Source organism: Pararge aegeria, chromosome 2 (assembly GCF_905163445.1).
Source record: "Pararge aegeria chromosome 2, ilParAegt1.1, whole genome shotgun sequence".
In the NCBI taxonomy this organism is placed as follows: Eukaryota; Metazoa; Arthropoda; class Insecta; order Lepidoptera; family Nymphalidae; genus Pararge; species Pararge aegeria.
The window spans coordinates 10,980,200-10,994,004 of NC_053181.1; the positions used below are offsets into that span (position 1 = coordinate 10,980,200).

Consider the following 13,805-nt stretch of genomic DNA (forward strand, 5'->3'; position numbering starts at 1 on the left):
GAGCGTATTGAAGAATTGAAGTATCTATTAGTAAAAAAACATTGTCAATAATACAGACTGTGGCGCGGGCAGTCTTAGTAAAATGTTTAGTGTTATAAGGACTGTAGGAGTTTTATGTTGGCAATAAGCCAATAGTTTCAGAATCTTTTATAGAGGATTTAAAGCATGGAAATAAATAAAATAAGTATGTTATTTTCTAACTGAAATCCTTGTCAGTTTAGATCTGTATAATCGTTTCATAATAAAGTGCCAAGACAGCATATCCGAGAATATTCTTTATTTTTAGGGAAATTATTCCTAACCTCTGGCAGCTCTGGCTGTTTTTCTGTGGTGTTTCTAATGATAATACGTTGTCTCATTTTGACGTAATTGGTTTGATGGTACATGAAAAGAGACAAACATAGTTTACTTTAGTGTATGTGTCGGTTTCGAAGCTACGTCTTACGAACTCTCTTGTAGTTAAATACGTGTTTTAACAATTGTTTGAAGGAAATATTACTCTTGTATTTGTAATATCACTGTACAGAAGTCTAGAAGAACGTAATGGCCACGCCATGCAATGAGGATGAGTCAAACGGAAACCCTATATATATATTATCTGTGTATGTACAAGAACTCAGAGCGATAGAGTCAGTTTAAAAAAAAAAAGTAAGGTAAATGTCCGTAATGTCATGTCACCTAAATGAAAAATGGCGTTTGTGTTGTGTTGAGGAATTACAATAAACATACAATTGTGAACAACAATAGTAATTTATTTGGTAATTAGTGTTAATTTTTATTTTTGACTAGGAAAATAAATCGTGGACTAATGAGGTTATTGACCGATGTCTGCCGTGGCTCCCACTATACCCGGTTGGTGATATATTTTGCTGGTTTCTGACTTTATTTTTACTTGGTTATAATGAATTTTCTAATAGCGTGCTTAAATTTTATTATATATTTAGCTTTATATCGCCATTTTTATTATATTATTTATCTAAAAATAAATATAACGTGAACTTTAGAATGACATTATACGACCTATTTTCTACTGACGTTGCTCTTGCGTTGCTCCGCGTGACGCGTTGTTAGCGAAATTGACCCACAATAATCTTACAATAAATCTACTTGTGCATATTCCATAACTTGGAAACGACAGTCACGATGATTACTCTAAAATTGTTGGTAAAATTGCAATATTTTAACTACGAATTATCATTTGTATTTAATAGGATAAATTCAGTTTGGGATGATTTATGGTTGGCCAGGACTTCCTACACCATAAGTGCTGATATTTTAATTTTATCACACAAGTATCTTTCATAAAGATTTCATATTAGCAATCAGTATTAAATGTTATGCACATATCACACTGAATACTTGGAATCATGAATGATAAAAACAAATTTTATTATTTTAATATTCTTCGCTTTTTTATAAATAAAAAAACAAAATATAATTTATGGTTTCACCCCTCAATTAGTCAATAAAGGCCACACTTGGAGTTGTAACAGAATTTGGAAAACTTTTAGTTTTTGTGCTAGTTAAGTGACAAAGGTTTTTGTACTAGTAAAATAAGGGTTGCTGGGTTTTCCCCTGCACAGCTTTTCCATAAATGGTCTAGTGACTCTGAAAAATAAAACACCTTGCTATATAATCTGTCTGATCCTACTAGTATTGACTTGGTCCCATAGAATATGAGAAGATATTTTGTAACATCATTTTATTGATACACTAGATATGTTTCTTTAATCATATTTTTACTTAATATAATGAAATAATATAGAATATTGTTTTAGGGGCTGACCCAACAAAAGAAATACAGAAGCGTCGAGCAGGTAGTATTGGGTAAGCTTTATTTCATAATAGTTCTTCAGTGCCTTATATTTTTATTCCTAATAGTATTTTTGAATTTTGATTCAAAGTGGTTTGAATCGGCCCAATATAGAAGTAAATAGTAATAGTAAAGTATCAGCAACCTGCTTGAGTTTTGTTTTGATTGACTGGTTTTAATGCGGAGCTTGAAATATTTCCGAAAAGGCACAGTGTGAAACTGAAATGGTTATCACTCTAGAAGTAGAATTTTACACCCCAAAACATGGAACTACAGGGTTGATGTGGAGGAATGCCTCAACAGGCATGGACACAGTGAAGACAGCCTATTAATGTCAGTTCTGAGCATAGGCCCATTCTCTCCCAAAAGAGAAAGTATTAAAGCATATATCCACCATGCTGTTCCACTGTGAGCAGATGATCTCATATGATGATTTGGAAAGAAAAATCTGAAACTTATCTAACGCCTATAATGGGTGAATGTATAGTGTGTACATGGTGTGACATTACTAAATAGATAAATACGTAAAGTACGTTAGTCAATTCAAATATTTTTTACATTTATATGAAAACTGAAATATTAATTCATAGGTGTTATCCCAGTGTTCGCCTGTTTCCAAACAATGTATTTATTTATATTTTGTACATTAAAAAATTTAATAAAAATGACCTATGTGCCAAAATAAAAGTAAAGTAAAACTAAAACTAAACGTTTTCGATAACACAGAAACGAGGTAGGAACATACTACATAGTACCTACCCAAAATGCTGGTAGCATTTGCCCCGTTGAATGACCAAACTCATTCTTTGGCCAAATTAGCTAACTGATAGCTCAAGAATCCCCGCTTTTGTATAAAATATTAAGCTAAATACAATACAGCGAATACTGTTAAATTCATAACTTTTGTTTTGTCAGGTCCGATGAAGACGACGCAAGTGGTGGGAAATACACAAGGATGGAGGAGGACAATATTCAAGACAAAGAAAGATTTGCGAGGTAAATGTATATTTGACATTGTTTCGTTGGAGAAATTCCCACATTTTTTTTAAGGTGGAACAATAGATACTTAACAGTTTATGCCTAATTAACGTCTACTTGAAAGCTTGAGATTCTCATAAGATTGACATCGATTTGCGTACATACTTTTGTGATTGAAAACGTGACCTATCAGACTTTACGCGCACTTTAATATTACTTGTATTAGACGAAATTGAGATATGCTAATTTTATGACTACAGGCAGGAAGTAGGTACCACTTACGACCGCATAGTTAAAAGCTGTACTTTTCAGTTCTAAAATTTTGCAGTTCAAATCCAGTTGTCGTATCGTATTTCTTTAATTAAACGTGTAAGTATGTGTTTATTCAACTCAGCCGCAGCGGCAGCCATAAACAGCCCGTTCGAGTATATAGAACAACAGCAGCTGACAATTCAGCTGCAGGAATTTGCAATATCAATTTTGAAAAGAAGCAAGTTGAGAATGGAATAAATTCATGGCATTAGAGCAGTTGACATCTCGAGTCAGTCGAAGACAGTGTGTGTCTTAAAAGTGCTTGTCTGCCCGGAGCGTTCATAACTGCTCAATTCAATTAATAAAAAAAGATTATTGCTCTTATTTTGCTCTTTAGTAGCGTTATAGATATATACAATAAATGTAGTAATTAATCGATAGCGATGATAGCCTTGCGGTTAGGACTTCAGCCTCATTTTCACAGAGGACCGAGTTCGATACCCGGCACGCACCAATTTTCGAAGATGTGTGCTTTATAAGCAATTAAATATCACTCCCTTTAAAGATGAAGGAAAATATAGGTTTAAAGTCTACCAATTCACACTGGATGGACTACAGCTTAGCCCTTCTCATTCTGAGAGAAGACTCGCGCACTGTAGTGGGCTGGTAATAGGTCGATAACGATGATGAATTCATTATAGTCAACATTTTAATTTAATTGTATATTATATGATGTCTTATACTTTATTCCTAGTCGTGAAAACCATTGCGAAATTGAACGTCGCCGAAGGAACAAGATGACGGCATATATCACGGAACTATCTGACATGGTTCCAACATGTTCCGCCCTCGCGCGGAAGCCCGACAAACTTACTATACTGCGAATGGCAGTTGCACATATGAAAGCATTAAGAGGTAATATGAATATATATTTTACTTTTAATGCAGAGCATCAACATAACACATTTCTAGAATGCTGTTTTTAGAACTATGTTATGAGTAATTTTGATGTGATGTTCAAACAGTATTAGTTTATTGAAGTTTAGAATGCAATAGTTACAATATTATAAACTCACGTTATAACTTGCCTTGAATATTTTAAATAAATAAATATACTACGACAATACACACATCGCCATCTAGCCGCAAAGTAAGCGTAGCTTGTGTTATGGGTACTAAGATGCCTGATGAATATATGTACATAAATACTTAGAGTGTACATATAAACACCCAGACACTGAAAAACATTCATGCTCATCGTACAGACATTTTCCAGTAGTGGGAATCGAACCCACGGCCTTGGGCTCAGAAAGCAGAGTCGCTGCAAACTGAGCCAATCGGCCGTTAAACCTAAGTTGTTTATCTATTTTCACCTCTCTGTTTTTACAGGTACAGGAAACACATCTACCGATGGTACATATAAGCCTTCCTTTTTAACTGATCAAGAGTTGAAACATCTCATTCTTGAGGCAGCTGATGGATTTTTATTTGTTGTTAGCTGTGACACTGGACGTATTATTTACGTCAGTGATAGTATAGCGCCAGTACTAAATTACACTCAGGTAAAATATTTAATATCCTAATAATGACTGGCACGTCTTGTAATACCCCTAGAGACAGGCAACGCGTCTAGTGTTGAGTAAAATAAAATCGTATTTTGTATGATCGGAAACCCCTTACAAACACTTGATCATACAAAATACGGCTTGCTATCAAGTGGGGTTTTACAATGTGTTCCTGGAATAAATCAATGTTTTAATTGAATGGTCAAATAATGTTTTAATTGACCTTTGTTTTAAGGGAGAATGGTACTCGTCGTGTTTATATGATCAAGTTCATCCTGACGATGTTGAAAAAGTACGAGAACAACTGAGTACACAGGAGCCGCAGAATACGGGTCGTATTCTTGACTTGAAAACTGGAACTGTCAAAAAAGAAGGTCATCAGTGTAAGAACATTTTTCTTTATAGTTATATCAGGGCCAGGACCGTATTCTACCAGTATTCTGTATTCTGTCAAATATAGATTCATTTAAATTTGTTTGGACTCATTCTCATTAAGGCTGAAGGCAGGATGAGAATTTTTGAGGCTCCATCCAACCTCTTAAATAGTATTTTCCAGTTGTGGGAATCGAACCCACGACCTTGGACTCAGAAAGCATGGTCGCTGCCCACTGCGCCACTCGGCCGTCAATACCTTAACCAACAAACTGCGTGTATCGTTAAAATATTCGTTAATTCAAAATGGTAATTATTTTGGCGTTTTGCCACTTTTGTTAATGAGGCCCTATAGGTTTATGCATGTGTATGTACAGATAGAGTACCTTACGAATAATCTCAGCTCTCTAAGTTGGACTGCTTACAGAATGCTTAGAGTTAAGTTCGCCTTTTGTAAAATGTAATTTTTTTTCCCAAAAAAAGCTCCCCTGTATAGGGGATAACGTGAGATATGCAGTTGGTTTTAAGAATCGTTTGATTAATTTAATCAAATAAATTTTAACATTTGATTCCAAATACCAATTCACACACATTTTCAGCTCGTCTGTACTTCCTATAGTTAAATTACTCTATACTGTCCTAAAGAAAAATAATACTTTATGCAGCTTCCATGCGACAAGTTATGGGGTCGCGACGCGGTTTCATCTGCCGCATGCGCGTCGGTGGCACAGCGGAGAGCGCACACCTTGGTCGGTTGCGCGCGCGCAACTCACTTGGCCCCTCGCACGACGGTCATAACTACGCAGTTGTGCACTGCACCGGTTACATCAAAAACTGGCCGCCGACAGGTTCGTATCCTAATGCAGATCGCACATTAAATCACGGGTCGCACGCAATGGATTTCCCATTAATAAAACATAAATTGATTGGTATTATAACATAAGCGCGTGCTAAGCCCCGGGCAAAAGCTAATAATAATATGTTATTATTTATTCATATGAAACCCCTTAAAAGGTAACTTCAGCTTTCCTTTCTAGTACCTAGTTCGATCCCCTGCATGTACCTATAAGTTTTCGAGAGTTTTAAGAAGTTAAATATAACTTGCTTCTACAGTGAAGGAAAATATGAGTAAACCTACATGCCTGAAAGTTCGCCATAATGTTCTCAAGGGCGTGTGAAGTCTACCTATCCACTCTTGGACAGGTTCATGGCGGCCTAAACCCTTATTCTTCTGAGAGAAGACCCGTGCTCTGCAGTCGGATGGCAATGGGTTGATATTCATATTTCTCTGGATCGCCCGCAGCGTTGGACGCGTACTGATGACGTCATTAATATTTTCAGCACCGTAAAATACATTGCTTGCGGCGCGTACTGTAATATGCGATCGGCATATAGCCGATGTTACACATGTTAGTCGCTCGCATAAAGGCATGCCACGACATAGCCTAGCATGCTTGTCAGTGCAGTGGGCAGACAAGTGGTTTTTAGTACTTTCTCTGGTGAATGACTTCGGCCGTGGCTAGTTACCACTACAGACAAAGACGTGCTGCAAAGTGATTAATCGTTTCAGTACGATGTCCTGTAGAAACTCATACATTATTTATAACCCATTACTAATAACCCTAACAAGCCCACTACCACTTTAGTCTGCATAATTGTTAACCACCAGGTTATTGTCATCGCAGACAAATGCTTACCTGTAGTGGAAACAAATAATACTTTAACTGAAACACAAATACAAATTTTAACAAAGGCATGTATTTAAACACAGGATATCAACATCTAGCTCACTAGCATGCTAGGGATTGGAAAGCGAGCTACAAGCATGTGTATCATCATATGGCGACACCCCTCAGAACTATAACAGCATACAAAAAGTTTTGCTAGTCTACTTAAGAGTTGTAGTCAGGTTTTAGTTTAAGAATTTTATCTTGTTTCATACGAAATTGATTTAAATTTTGCAGGGTTATATTTATATATTTATGAAAGTCAAGCTTAACAACCATCGCTAAGATACCCAAAATTTAGTATCATATGTTAAGAAGATATCAAATTCGGAAGATAATTTTTGACAACAAATCCTACGAAGAATAGCCTAGACACGAATATGCGCTTATTATTTTTCTGATCCCTATCCTGTCCCTTTCACTAACACGGAGCTCGACATTCAATAGATATATAATACATAAAAAGAAAAGTTATAAATCTATTTTCTCCTATTAACATGCAAAATTTTATGTGTTTTGGGATATCAGATCTGTTTACAGGTATGCAGATGGATCGTCCGGTGGAAGACGAGCTCCATGCGTCACACTGTTGCCTCGTTGCGATTGGAAGATTGCAGGTTAGTAAAGTATTGCGTATTTTAGAAACAGTCTTAAAGGCAAAAAATAGCTTGATAGCAATTTATATAATATGAAAATTAAGCTTAATTTGCTATACTCCGCATAAAGCCGAAGAATCTGTACACCATACAGATTTCCAGACAGCTTTTCGCGGAGTATAGTAAATTAAGCTTAATTTTCATAATATATAATGGAATTTCGCAAAGTAACGCCTGCTTCTATCCAAAATGTATTGATAAAAAAAGGTGTTTATTGTATCTACTTAAAAAAATGCCAATTTATCAACAAGCGACAGATGACACAGTAGCGAACAGGGCATACCATAGATTAAGAATATAAACTCTGCGGGCTATGAGCTGCCAAACGCCTTTTATCTCAAAAATACATCTTTAATCGCCTTATTTATCATACATAGAATAATGCAAGTAATAGTCACTCCGCCTGTTTGAACGCTCAATAATTTGATTAAACGAACAAAATAAACTATTTTGTTTTTATTTAGTCATGACCGGATCTCTCCTGGCGCTCTCTGAGCTCAATTTTGCATGTGGATTGCTATTTGACTTGTGGGTTATTGTTAGCTAAGCGCCGTTATGTGCATGCGCGACACAGGTGACGTCAACACCGAGTAGTTCCGAGGGCAGCCTATGCAGCGGAGGCGCGGAGTTCGTGTCACGGCACTCTGTGGACGGACGCTTCACGTTCGCCGATCAACGTGCCGCTCAGGTGGTGGGCTGCGCACCCGCCGACTTGTTAGGCAAACTCTGCTACGAGTTTTACCACCCGGAGGATCAGCAACACATGAGGGACAACTTCGACCAAGGCAAGTATTCTGTGTTAAAATATATTATGTATTTTTTTTGTGTTTGATTTCTTGTTAATTGGGGACAGATTTGGAAAATTATTTTTTGTTTGGAGGGTGTGTACTCTCGTGGTAATCCCAGTGTCACCAAGTCGGGATCTGATCAGGGGATCCCACGGAAATCGAGTAAATTTACAAATTTAAAAATATTAAAAGCAATGCAAATGTACAGTTTGTTGAAGTATCTAGAATATCAAATTAAATCTATAATGATCTGTGAGTCATTGAAGAAGTATTTTTTTTATTAATTAAGTTTTCTGAGATATTCCATAGACATTCATTTTTTTTAAGATAAACAGGAAACCCCATAATACCTATAGAAGTTGTAGTGTGCATATGCAGTGTAAATGTAGTATGCAGTAGTACAAAAATATAGTATAAATAATTCGTGTTTACTTATGTAAGTACATGAGAAGTGGGACTTCATTGGCGTTAAACATAATCAGTATCATCTCTTAACTGGAATCGTCTACAATATATATTTTAGTATGAAAATAGTTACTAGCACGACTATTCTGTTTTGTATGTCCACATGCGTTTCTATTATGTGTTAGGTATAATTCTAGACACACACTATACATATAAGATTTTGCAAAATGCAGATTTATGCTTATTACCTACTTTAGAGTAGTGAAGGTGAAAAACATTATTGTTACCCCTCGAGTTTGTTATACTAAATTATTTTATACCCTTAAATACTTAATAAGTTAAGTTTCGTTTAGGAATCACGCGGTAAAACTGTCGTTACACGTTACACATTATGAACTTATTTCTTTTGTTTCAGTTTTAAAGTTGAAAGGCCAAATAATCTCGCTAATGTACCGGTTTCGCACGAAAAGCAGAGAGTGGGTTTGGTTAAGAACATCTGCTTTTGCTTTCCTTAACCCGTACAATGATGATGTGGAGTATATTGTTTGCACAAACACACTGGCCAAGTGAGTATTTAAGGTCGTCAAGTACATGTACAACTTTGATGAAATAAAAAAAATTAAGAGCATCTAAATAGGCTGGATCTTTGGAAAGTATTTTGAACAGTTTGTGGTTGTGAGGGCACCTCAAAGGTGTTGAGGTTCTTATCCGTTATTCTGAGAAGAGGCACGTGTTCAGATGTATTAATCAAATATTATTCATGTACTTAAATAAGATATGACATGAGAATATGTTATCGAAATTATTTTTCATTCCATTATTAATTAAATCTAAATTAATATAATCAAATTAAATTATTAATATAATTAATTAAAATAAGAACAAATATATGATAATCTTATTGTAGAAATCATAAAGGGGCGTTCATAAAATACGTGAGATGTTTAAGAAGGGGGGGGGTAGAGTCAAATCTCATCTAATCTTAAGTTGGAGAGGGGCAAATATCACGCAATTTTTTTTCCCTGATCCAACGCATTAACATTTTGAAAAATCTCACGTGAGATTGAGGGATGGTTAGAATAAAATCTCTCGACATCTCACCAGGGGGGGAGGGAGGGACAGAAAATTAAACACTTGACGTAATTCATGGACGCCCCCTAATATAGAAATTATTTTGTCCAGTCGGTCGTTAGCGAGCACGACGGGTGAACCGGTAGCAGAAGAGAACTACGACTACCACCTGCGACAACGTGACGTGTACCAAGCAGCGCCGCCTGCCATACACCAGCAACATCATGCCCCTCCAGGTGACTATTTTAACTCCCGATTAAAAAAAGGGATGCTCTGAGTTTAAAGTGTGTGGCATTGTAGCCCCCCAAGGACTATGGTCTAAGTGGTATGAAATTTTCTGAAGATGCATTTAAAAATTACGTTACTTTGTCGTGGCAAAGTGTGTATTTCAATATAATGCTCAACAAAAGTCGACAAGTAGTTATAACAAAACAAAGTCAACAAACAATTGCAGTAAAGGTAATATCAACAAAGACCTTTTTTGCTGCATGCAACGGTTGACGGAAATACGGACCAATCACGCGCAGGATACTGTACTCCATGCCGTACCCTGCTGCACCATAAAGGGATATTTCGCTTCTTCAAGATCATTTGCTCAAGATGTTTGCCGGCAATTGTACAGACTTTTTCACCGCTGCTAACGCCGCCGGAACTACTAATTACATAATTTTCAATTTTTATAACGTGATGTTGTCAGGCGGTGTCGGGGCGCGATCTCCGGTTGAAGGCGGCGCGGCCGGCGCGGGCGCGGCGTTCGCACCGCACGCGCCGCACTATGCGCCCGAATACTCGCCGCACCGTCCAGCCAACACGCCACCCAACACTACGTGGACCACCCTGCGTCCGGTAACCATATCTTCTTACTATTGAAACAAAGGTGTAACTGACTCGTTGATCTAGTGGACCCCTAATCGGTCTATACACGACAACGTACCGGAAACTTTATGCCTACCAGACCGGGACCTCTCACTTACCACAAGACCATAGCGCTCACCACTGCGCCAGGGAGATAAACAAGAACACATAAAGTATAAATATATACTACGGCAATACACACATCGCCATCTAGCCCCAAAGTAAGCGTAGCTTGTGTTATAGGTACTAAGCTGATGACTGATGATTTTTTAATGAAAAATATGCATAAATACTTATTATATACAGATTACAGATAAACACCCAGACACTGAAAAGACATTTGCGTTCATCACACAAATATTTGCCAGTTGTGAGAATCGAACCCACACCCTTGGAATCAGAAAGCAGAGTCGCTGACCACTGCGCCAATCGGCCGTCAATTAATGTTGCGAATGTTACAGAGCGGCGCTACGGGCGCAGCGGGCGGCGCCGGCGGAGAGAGCTATGCGTACAGCGGCGAGGGCGGCGCCGGCGCGGGAAGCCCGGCTCGCTCGCCGCCCGCGCCGGCCTACCTGCCGCCCGCGCACTACCACCACAACCACCACGCCACGCACCCGCCGCACGCTGCGCACCCCACCCACCCCGCGCACCCCACGCACCCAGCGCACCCCGGACACCCCACACACGGTATCACGCATTTTCTCTACTTGATCTTACTCAGTATTTCCAATTCAGGCACACATCTCTCAAAGATGTGGGAAGACACGTTTGGTTTGGAAAACCATGCAATGTGGTTTTATCCGCTTAGCGTTACTACGCTAGGGTCTTTGAGCTAGGAGTAAGTTTCCTGCAGCGGTAGCATTTTTTTGAATTTATTAATTTAGCGGTAAAATAAATCACTAAAGTGGGCGCTTACTGGAGTTTTGAGGGTCCGCGCCGTAATCGTTGACGTGCAGTGTCGTGTCAACGTGCTCATTAAGAGTAACGGTAACACACCGCACTGCCCTGATGAGCGTTCGAGTCGACTTACTATACATTCGATCATGGGTGTACTCAGCTTCTGGTCTCGGGGCAATTGAGATTTGATTTGACGCAACCAATACGCTTCTTGTGTGCAGGCATGTGGGCGTGGCAGGGCGGCGCGGCAGGCACGGGCGCGGCGGCCGAGGGCCACGCCACGCACGAGCTGTCCGATATGCTGCAAATCCTGGACCAGAGCGGCGGCGGCGCCTTCGAGGAACTCAACATTAACATGTTCAATGCTAATTTCGAATAGTGATAGTCGGCTTCCATAGCCTACGGTGGCTATAAAACGAAAAAAACTATCGAAGGGATGAAAATATGAGTGTTGAGTTATGTGTTGATATGTGTTAAGATGGTTTCGTCTTTAATTGTCCTCTGTATCGATTCAACGGTGTCAAGTCGATCGCCTTGGATGCGATAACTTTGGTGAAAACATGGAGAGTATTACGGTGTTCGAGTATCGTAAGCTAAATCAAATAATTAAGTACTTTGTATACTTACAGATATTTCAAGTGTAATTCAACTGTGAAATATCGATTGTATATAAATTATTTTGTCAAAAAAATTAAGTCTTAATTTTTTTGACTTATTTATTGACTGTAGTCTAAAAGGCTTGCTATCGAATGATGTCTATTGTTTGTTATGTGTCAGAGTATCAAGGAAGGTTTGAACATGTTCAAAGTGCTGATGTGTCATTCATTTATCAAATCATTGCAAAAATGATGGTTAAAAAGTTTATGTTTAAGTAAAGTTTTATTATACTTCATGACTTCGAGAAGATCGCACAGTATATCGACATAGGACATCATCGAGCTGGCCTCGAGTTATGGCTTTCATATCAAATTTCTTAAAGCTTTACCAGTGAAGTCAGTAACAGTGTGGAGCAGAAAATTTCGCTCACTATATATCACCATTAATAATTTTGGAGCAATAAAATACATTGAATTGCCTAAATTATTAATCTGTCCTATATGTCTTTGTGCACAAACTAGCACCATGATATTGATTTTATCTTATTAAGTGGCCTTTACGAGTAGTATTATGCTATATTTCAATTTACCTATGAATTGAGGATTAATAAAATTCTCTACAATAAAGCATTAAGGCAACTTTTAATTACATAATTGTTAATTAAATAACGTTTTATTACTTATTCGTTTTATAATGAATAGTTTGTTAAGCAATGTTATGAAATTGCAGTTCTGTTTATAAATTATTTTTTCGATTTTATTATTTCGTCACTGGTTTTGAATTTATTAATTATTGTAAAATTAATTACTGTAAAATCAATTTTCTTTAAAATTTATACAAAAAAATACACACGACAAAATAAAATTACTTTCTCACAGTACTTACCTAGCTACTGTAAAGTTTATAGATGGCATGTTTAATATTTTTATTCATTAGTTTTTCTTAGTGGTATAAATAAGATGTGCTATTGAAATTATGTTTAAGTAATTAAACATTCTATTTTTACGTTTTATTATTATTATTAGATTATAGTTATATAGGCGAGTAGTTATTGAAATTTATAAGCACTTTCTCATGTGTTTTTACCGTCGCCAGATACTTGTATTGGAACATTGATTTATGTGATATATTTTGATTTTATTCAGAACTTTTTTTTAACAACTTCATGATTTCCACCTATTTTTATTAAATTGACATAAAGAATAAATTAAATTTTGCAATAAAATTTGAATGTGATCCAATTTCTCCAGTTGTGTTCTTTGACTTTTAAGTCAGATCAATAAAGTAGATAAATTATATTATTATTAACATTTTTAGTGTGTATAATATATTCTACTTTAACATGCATATTTTGAAGTAATAATAACATTATATGCAGATAGCTTTTGTAACATTCCTCCAACCACGCAAGATCCAAAGTATTTAGCTAGACTAATCATGTGACCTTGTTGTAATTTCTCTTTACTGTTATGATAAAGTATGTTTTTTTACATATTGTATTAGTTACAGAAATATTTTTATGTAAGTAATGCATTTAAAATTTCTTTATGATAAAAATTATTTGAATAAAATGATGGTTATAGGTATACCAAAATTTTGTAAAAGATTTTCATTAAATATAAGCAAAAAAAAATGCTTTTTATTACAATGTAAATACATCAGACTTTGATAAACTGTTATTCTGTTTGGTATAAAACTTACGAGGAGATGAACAAAATAAATTTATGTTATTTATTTCGTTTATCTTTACAACTTACGAAAAAATAATAATTCATTTGTTATAATGTTGACTTATCATCAGTGGATAGATGTACTGAAAGAGAATCCTA

General features: G+C 36.6%; 1 protein-coding gene across 4 annotated transcripts; it reads left to right on the top strand.

Annotated features, from left to right (window-relative positions):
- The first annotated feature begins 656 nt into the window (after positions 1-656).
- LOC120629706 (aryl hydrocarbon receptor nuclear translocator homolog) lies at positions 657-12,061 on the top strand. Of its 4 annotated transcripts, none has more exons than XM_039898697.1 (14): positions 657-758; positions 1,779-1,827; positions 2,729-2,809; positions 3,798-3,958; positions 4,433-4,605; positions 4,844-4,991; positions 5,646-5,828; positions 7,236-7,324; positions 7,938-8,148; positions 8,972-9,122; positions 9,739-9,863; positions 10,325-10,473; positions 10,944-11,169; positions 11,601-12,061. In XM_039898697.1, exons 1-14 carry the CDS (start codon positions 683-685, stop codon positions 11,756-11,758), a joined length of 1,980 nt encoding a protein of 659 aa, XP_039754631.1. In that variant the 5' UTR covers positions 657-682; the 3' UTR covers positions 11,759-12,061. The 4 variants fall into 4 exon arrangements, with proteins under 4 accessions (XP_039754631.1, XP_039754640.1, XP_039754648.1 ...); XM_039898706.1 differs by having other exon boundaries at positions 658-758; positions 7,248-7,324; XM_039898714.1 differs by having other exon boundaries at positions 683-852.
- The last annotated feature ends 1,744 nt before the right edge of the window (positions 12,062-13,805 follow it).